We start from the raw sequence: 8,498 nt of genomic DNA, 5'->3' as shown, positions 1-8,498 counted from the left end.
GAGAAATATGGTAATGCAGAAACTCCGTTGTGATTTCCATTGTGCTTCCTCAGCTTTCCTCAAATGCATCCAGCAGGGCCCAGGCGGCTTTGAATTTGCCGCTTTGATCTGCCCCACCCACCTCCCGCCCCAAGGCACCTGCACCGGAAGGACATCCCTGCCTTTGCCGGGGAAGCAGGGCCTTTAAGGAAGACAAAGGCCACACTGATTGGCTGAAGCTCTCAATGCACTGTCAGGGCGAGCCAATCCCCAGGCTCTGCCCGCAAGGCCCTGTCTCCACCGTGATCCGAAGGAGCAGGGACTGGAGGCCTCTGCAGCGGTCACCCAGCCCCGCACCGAGTCCCGTGAGTGCGTCCCGCGGCGGGGAGGGTGCGTGGGCGCGGCCACGTGGCTGGCGAGGCCGTACTGGGCGCCGGGACTCTGGGCTCTCCTGCAGCCCCTGGGGTGACAGGTATTGCCAATCAGGTTCCGTCGGCTTGATTTCTCCTAGCATTGTCATCAAGTTGGGAAAAGTCGGCAGAGTGCTGTGGGTGGAAACCGGACATCTTTAAGGGGAATACCTAAATTACAGTAATTAGGTCCAAAGAGCAAGAGGATGTGATCACAAAAACCTCCCTGAGGCTATGTGCTTCTTCATGTTGAAGTTTGCAAAGGAAAATGGTCTCGAAGATTTATTGAAAATGATTGTGATTTTGTAACCAGGTAATAAATCAATGCAGAAATGTGAATGACAGAAGTCATAAAATTCTTTCGCTCTCTCTCAAAATCAAATCTTGGTTTCCAGAGTGACCAGAGAAAGTCTGTCTGAGATTTGTACAATTAACACTTCCCCAGAAACACACCTTCCCATAGTAATCTGTTGCCAGGCTGTGAGGGCTGGAGAATTAAAACTCCCCTCTAAAACCTCAGGTGCAGAAGGGACCCACATCCATATTTTGAGCCCTCAGAGACACACATGTTACCCGGGATAAAGTTGGACTTAAAAAAAAAAAAAAAAAAAAAAAAAAAAAAAACTTACCTTTTACAAATGAGTGAAATCAAAGTTTTTTTCTGTTGCTAGGTCACTCTTGTTTATTTGCTGATAATATTTTGTGAGGGAGAGAAAGAAACCTGAGGGTATTTTGAACACACTAAGGAAGGCCTGAGATGACTTAGTGAAAGGAAAGGAGAGGGTGTTGGAAACACTGCTGTGCACCAGGGTGAAGTTACCAGGTGTGGTACTCATTTGCAGGTCTGGTCTCCCAGAGGGCTGCGCTTCTTCCTGCTTGGCCTCTCAACCTTTAACCCTTCTACCTAGAAGTTTCTTCCAACACATTCAAAGTCTACGTCCAACAGAGGAGACCCAGAAAGAGGTAAGCCTAAACCCTAACTTTGTAGGTTTCTTTTCTCTACATGGTTGACATGAGAATTGTCCCACTACTACCTTAAGAGAAAGCTCACCCCCCACCACCCCTTTATAAACAGAAATGCCCTGAAGGGTTCACATCTGCATGTGTAGAGACTAGAGGACAGTTGATTTCTTTGTAGATGTTTACAGCAGATGTAAAAGTTAAAATCATCCACTCCTACATGCAGAAGACAAAAAAGGAAGGGTGAGGGGCCTGAGCCAAAGTTTTCCTTGTGTTAAATCATTTCTGCTTTCTGCAAACTGTCGGGATGGATGATATTTTTCTCCTGCAAGCTTTGGCTGGCTGTTGGAAAGAATTTGAAAGAGCTGTCAACACTTAGAGAATGGGAGCAAAATGCTAGAACCTCCCCTCTTCCCTGTCTGTCCTCTGGCTCTGTTCATAGGGTGCTGAATGGGACAATGGCAGACAGGGAGGGAGCCCTCATGACCTTGCAGGCCTCAGGGCTCTGCTTCTGAGTACGAAGTTCAGCCTGTGCCCTGTGCTCAGCTTTGAAGCTGGCTCTGGCTCCAGATGCCATGTAATTTCATGGTGTGTTCTTGGTCTGAATCCAGAGAAGTCAATGGAAGCCTCCATACTCTTGTGGAGCCCTATTAGCAGCGATACCCATTTCAGTTGACATGAAATACCCTTGCTCTCCCCACTCATTTTCTCAGCCCAAACCCAGTATTAGGAAGAATGTAGAAAAGGTTGCTTGCTGTCCAAACTTCCCTCAGAATATTTGTAAAGCATTGAGATTGGCTACCCTGATGTGAGGGTGTTAAACAGCCGGCTAAAGAAAGGGGCCAACAACAGCAGGGAAAGTAGAGAAGCTGTGATGTTTCCCTGGGTTTTACAGTCATCTGAAAGTAAAATTAAGAACCAACTAAACGTCTTCTGCACATACTCAATTGGATTAAGAACAGAATTTGAAGTTCAGACCCGTGTAGAGTTGATAGCCCACTTAAATACTTCTCAGGTAAGATAACTAGATAGAGAGTGGCAATGGTCCCTGACTGGGAGAATGGCTTGAGTTACAATTTTTTAACTTATGATGGTACAAAGGCAATATGTATTCATAAAAAAAAAAATCTTCAAATTTTGAATTTTAATCATTTCCTAGGCTGGTAAAACAGAATGATTATTCTGATTTTTACTTTATTATAATATTCAATAAATTACATGAGATATTGAACACTTTGTTATAAAATGGGTTTGTGTCTAAATTATGGGCTAATGTAAGTGTTCTGAGCACATTTAAGGTAGGCTAAGCTAACCATGGTATTTGGAAGGTTAGATGTACTAAATGCATTTCCTCAATGTTTCCAACTTACCATGAGTTTATTGGGTGTTAACTTCTGTTGTAAGTAGAAGAAAATCTGTACAATGTAGTCATTTTAAAAATGTATCTGGTGGCACACGCCTTTAATCCCAGCACTCGGGAGGCAGAGGCAGGCGGATCTCTGTGAGTTCAAGGCCAACCTGGTCTACAAAGTGAGTTTCAGGACAGCTAGGGCTACAGAGAGACCCTGTCTCAAAAAGACCCCCCCCCCAAAAAAAATGTATCTATGGTGGCTGGAGAGATGGCGCAGTGGTTAAGAACACTTACTGTTCTTCCAGAGGACCTGGGTTCAATTCCCAGCAACCACATGGCATCTAACAATCATCTGTAACTCCAGTTCCAGGGGATCCAACACCCTCTTCTGGCATCTGTGGGCACTGCATGCACATGGTGTACCTACAGACGTGCAAGCAAAACACATAAAATAAAATACAGAGTAATAATAAAATGCTTTTTAAAAGTGAATCTATGGGCTGAGATGGCTTAGTGGGTAAAGCACATGACACGAAAGCATGAAGTCCTGAGTTTGAATCCCCTCTGACCTCCACACATGTGCTGTGGCACACACCCACCCACATTTACACAGGTAAACGTGTACCTATACCATACACATACAGAGAGATTTTTTTAAAAGTATATTTCCAAGGGTGTGTAAGCATCCTTATCTTTTCCAACTTTTGAGAACCTCAGGGACTTGGAGAGACTAAAGGTGAAGCTGGAAGACAGCTAAGGAATGGCAACTGTGAGTGGGGGGAAATAGGGGTGTGTCAAAGAGGGACAGGATCATGGCAGGTTGCAGGAACAGTATTGATATGCTGATGTTGAGACCCCTAATCTTCAAATACAAGTTCAAGAAACACAGAGATGGGGCTGGAGAGATGGCTCAGTGGCTAAGAGTACTTCCTACTCTTCAAAAGAACTCACGTTCAATTCCCAGCACTCCTGTGGAGAGGCTGGGAACAACTGCCTATAACTGTACCTCCAGGGAATTTGACACCTTCTTCTGGCCTCTGAGGGCACCCACACACACTGTGGTACACATTCACATAGATACAAACACATAAACATAAGAAAATACTTTTTTAAAAAAGTACAGAGAAAATGTTCTTTTGAAGCATTCCTCCTCAGATGCAAGGTTTTATTGTCTACCTGTTCAGAGGGTAAGAGGGTGGATAATGTCAGATTTATAGTGTGAAGAAGTAAGGAAACGTATTCACAGAGCAGGGAGAGATTATGGCTTTGGCTGAGTAAATTATGGTCAGGTTGGGTAAGGATGCCTGTGGTTACACTAGTTAGAATTTACACTGGGTTCCTAGGTCAGATTTTTTTTTACTTTGCCATAGCATGGTAGCACAGAGCTTATTAAGACACAAAGAGCATATTATTTAAAGTTGCCTTGCATTTTCACACTTTAGGTCAAGATGGGGTTTATATTTTCAAAGTCTATGAATGAAAACATGAAAAATCAGCAGGAGTTCATGCTCATGAATGCTCGACTTCAGGTATGTTTTAATTATGCTGTTATGCTCTTATCCTAGCACTGCACCCTAGCAATATGTTCTTTTTGACTCCCTCCACACCCAAATAAAATGCTCTTGGGGCTCCATCCTCAAAGACAAGTTGAAGTAGATGACTGGCAAGTGGCTCAAGTCTCCAACCCAAATACCTGTATCAAATTTTCCATAGTACAGATAATTGCTTAGAGCATATTATAAACAGAATATGCCCTCCCCCAAGGTATACATATCAATTCCTACAAATCGTGAATATGTTATGAATACGAGACTTTAAATGGAAAGGGACTTTACAATGTGATCATTCAAAGAGTTGTTATCTTGGAATGCCCATATAGATTCATTGTAATCCTAAGGGCTTTTAAAAGAAGAGGGGGGAGAATACGATTCTGAAGATGCTGTACTATTGCACGTCGAAATAGCCTTAAAACCCAAATGCAAATTACGTTGCACACAACCGACTTTGAAGATGGTGTGAGTCAGAGTCAGGGCCATAGGCCAAGGGATGCAGACAGTTTTAATAGGTTGGAAAAGACAAGGAAATAGATTCTACCCTGTAGCCTCCAGAGACACAATCTTGCAATCTTGGCCTTTTAATCCCAATAATAAGTTGTGAAAGTCACAATAGGAAACTGTCTATAGACTGTGAAAACTCCACTTTGGATTTTACAATGGATGGCTCAAAAAAAGATCAAAGCACAGGAAGTTGCTGAATTACCTTGTATAAGCTGCTGAAGTATTTAAAAATGAGTTCTAGGACAGCTGAGGGGAAACCCTGTCTTAAAAAGACCTAAAAAAAAAAAATGTAAGTCAAAATTAAATGTTAAAAAGTTTGACCCAAATTGTCTTCCTAAAATTTCAGACAAAGGCTCTGGGCAATAAAGGCCCTAGTCTGAGGCAGTACCCTAGAAGTACAAATGAGGAGTGAAGCCAGACAACTGGGTGAATCCCAGGTCAACCCTGAATTCCCTGCATGATCTGCCCTGAGTCTCCTGGTCTGTTTACTAGAGGTAAAAACAGGTCCTTCAGAGAGATGCTGTAAGGGGTAAAAATTATACACATTAAATACAACAATGCCTCTGTATTAGGTGCTGCTGTGTTGCTGCTGTTAAAGACCTTTTTTTAAAATATTTTATTTATTTTTTATTTTATGTGTATGTGTGTATTGCCTGCATGTAGGTAAGTGCACCCATGTCATGCAATGCCCGCAGAGGACAGAAGGCAGCGTTGGATCCCCTGGAACTGGAGTTACGGACAGTTGTTAGCTGCCATGTGGGTGCTGGGATTTGAACCTGGGTCTTCTGCAAGAACAGCCAGTGTTCTTAACCGCTGAGCCATCTCTCCAGCCCCTGTTGTTTGTTTTTTAAGATAAGATTTCATATAGCCCAGACTGACTTCAAACTGACTATGTAGCATGTAGCCCAAGATGGCCTTTTGAATTCCTGATCCTCCCATCTGCCTTTTTAGTGCTGGGATTATAGGAATGTGCCACCACACCCAGCTGCTATTAAAGAACACAAGAGTTTCTGTTCAGGATCGTGATTTCTTTTGGAGAAATGGAAAAACTGAAAGAAGGACACATGACTTACTGTATCAGAGCTGAGTGACCTAGAGAAGATGACATATTAGGTGTAGGAATCAGCCCAGAATGTCAGAAACTTAGAGAAGCCTCATGAAAGACCTGTGGAAACTACAGGAATTTTTTTCTTACATCAGCTCTGTGAGCCCATGAAGGTTCTATGAAGGTTGGGGAGTTTATTCTACTGGAAGCTAACAAGTTAGTCAGTTATAGAAGACCAGAGACCTCACATCAGAGAAGCTAATTACAGTATAAGCATTATGAGCATGATGGTGTCACTTCCTCATGGCACCCAAGGCTCGCGGAGGTGACAGAGATGGGAACCAGCTTAAGTGGGTGCTCCACACTCAGTGGATTTGGGTCACATTTGAAGAGCTCTGAGTGTGAGGAAATCTGCTTTATAGTGAGCCATGGAGAAGCGAAGGGAGGAGCAGGGAGGGAGTTGCTTGGTTATTTGCTGAAGCACAAGCCAGAAATGACCTAAGTAGCTAGGGCTTTGCATCCTTGACCTACCCATCAAGAATGTGCAGGGATATTTAGGGCCCTTGGTAGTAAGTTGCCTGGCTAGAGCCCTGAAAGTAGCTTTGAATTCACCCTGTGAATCCCAGTGAATGGGTTTTCCATGGCTGCACTGAGGTCAAACAGCACTAGCCATCACTTTTCAGCTTAGCTGAGCTGAAGGTGAACCCAGCACTGAGAGGAGTATCTGACCATGCAGCCCCTGGTGAGCCAGTAGCTTTGTCTCACATGGAAGAAGGGGGATAAAGCATTTCCCAGTGTGGTGGCTACTGCCCCTGTACGCAGAGGAGAAACTGGTCGCCTTCAAACACATTACCTTTATTTGACCAGCTGTCTTGTCCTAGTTGCCCCACCCCACAATGGAGATGTCATGTCTGGGAATCCCAAGGTCTCCACAGAGCAAAATTCACTTTAAAAAAGAGCTCAGAAACAGATCAATAACTACTTCTCTTTGAAGGGCCATTATTAGTTGAATTGAGCCCCCTCACAATTCACATGATGGAGTCGTCACCCTAGTAGCTCAGAACGCAACCTTATTTGGAGATGGGATCTTTATAGAGGTAACCAAGTTAAAATTGGTCCTCAGGGTGGGTCTTGATCTGATATGATTGATGGTTTATAAGAAGAAGTTTGATCATATATTTTGGGCAAATGCACCCTAAATATCAAGGCAGTCATTTATAAGCCAAGGAAAGAGGCCATAGACAGAAAGATGCTCTCCTCACAGCTTAGCAAGGAGCAAACATGTTAATTTCAGACTTGTAGCTTCCAGAACTGAGACAATAAAATTTTTGTTGCTTAAACCAGCTAGTTTGTGATCCTTTTTTGGCAGCCTTAGCAAACTAAGGCAGAGAGTACTTGGAACTTCTGTCCAGCAGAGGGTGCTGTTGTACAGGGCAAGAAGTTCTCAGCAGATCGGATGTGATTTCCATGTTCTCCCCACTTCCTCTTATTGTAGCCCTAGAACGAGTTCATGAATGAGAGAGATCTTCTGGTCACCATGCATTTTCAGTACAAACATGTGACACAGCAATTTCATTATATATTTATATGTATGATGTGTTCATACTTACCTGGCAGAATCTTGAATTGGTTCAAGCGCTCTTTAATTTCTCTTCTTCACTGCAGACTGTGCTCAAACTACATCACATGACAGCACATCTTCCAACCAAAATAATTTAACATAAGTATTTCTGGATCCCCACATAGTTTAGGAGCTTATACAGTCTAATAGCTGTAGGAAACCAGGTGTGCCCTGTGAAGGTAAGCTGAACTTGACCTCCCATCCCAGAAATTTCCAGGAGAGCGGAAGACCTTGGTGATAGGGTGGAATGGATCACTGGGATGAGATGCTGTTGTAAGACCTTTAAAAGAGAAGCACAATTTACCTTGTAACTGCATGCCTTTGGACTGTTTTCCTATTTAATGGTATCTCAATGAAAGGGGTGAATGAATCAAAAGAATTAAGTAAAACTTTTATTTAAAAAATCTAATAACTGGGATTCTTATCCCAAGGGTTTTATTTATTCCTACTTTTTGTTTTGGAAATGAATAAAAGAAAGGAGAGAGAGGGGGAGGGAGGGAAGGAGGGAGGGAGAAGGGAGGAAGAAAGGGAAGAAAGAGAAAAGGAAGGCAGGACTAGAAACCCGGCATGGTGGTGTGCACTTGTAGTCTGAACCCCCAGGAGCCTGTTTTAAAATAAAAAAATTAAACTGAAAAAAATTGCTAGGATTATCATGCGTGTAGAGTGGTATAGAGTCATTGACTAGCACTCACAAGGTTTTTTTTTGTTGTTCTAGAACCAAATAAATGTATAGATAGAAAAAGGGACTGGAGAAAAGGCTTAGCAGTCAAGAGCATTTGCTGCTCTTCCAGAGGACCAGAGTTCAGTTCCAAATATCCATCATCAGGCAGCTCACAATCTCCTATAACTCCAACTCCAGGGGATCTGACGCCCCCTTCTGGCCTCTGAGGGCACTTGCACTCACGTGCCTATACACAAGCTTTCTTTTTTTTTTGGTATGGGAAATAGTAATTTATTGTTAACTTTAAAATACGAGCTTATATCAGTGTTATTAGCAAAAACAGTGAGTCTTTCTGTAAGAAACAGTATATTTTAAAATGAAATGGAGATCTTTTTTAAAGGTTAAAAACTCATT

At 42.9% G+C, this 8,498-nt stretch overlaps 1 protein-coding gene across 3 annotated transcripts in view; it reads left to right on the top strand.

Moving 5' to 3' along the window:
* The first annotated feature begins 204 nt into the window (after nt 1–204).
* Plgrkt (plasminogen receptor with a C-terminal lysine) overlaps nt 205–8,498 on the top strand; it is a 39,123-nt gene continuing 30,829 nt past the window's right edge. Inside the window, exons 1-3 of one of the 3 annotated variants that reach the window (XM_008851186.3) lie at nt 205–451; nt 1,232–1,352; nt 4,143–4,229. In XM_008851186.3, the coding sequence (XP_008849408.1) occupies nt 225–451; nt 1,232–1,352; nt 4,143–4,229 (435 nt within the window). In that variant the 5' untranslated portion in view covers nt 205–224. The remainder of the gene's footprint in view (nt 452–1,231; nt 1,353–4,142; nt 4,230–8,498) is intronic. The other 2 variants (XM_017802733.2, XM_008851187.3) reach the window with 2 other exon arrangements.

This window comes from Nannospalax galili, unplaced genomic scaffold (assembly GCF_000622305.1).
Source record: "Nannospalax galili isolate Female #2095 unplaced genomic scaffold, S.galili_v1.0 scaffold86, whole genome shotgun sequence".
NCBI classification, from domain to species: Eukaryota; Metazoa; Chordata; class Mammalia; order Rodentia; family Spalacidae; genus Nannospalax; species Nannospalax galili.
The sequence above is the reverse complement of the archived record's forward strand: the minus strand, read 5'-3'. Positions and strand labels throughout refer to the sequence as shown.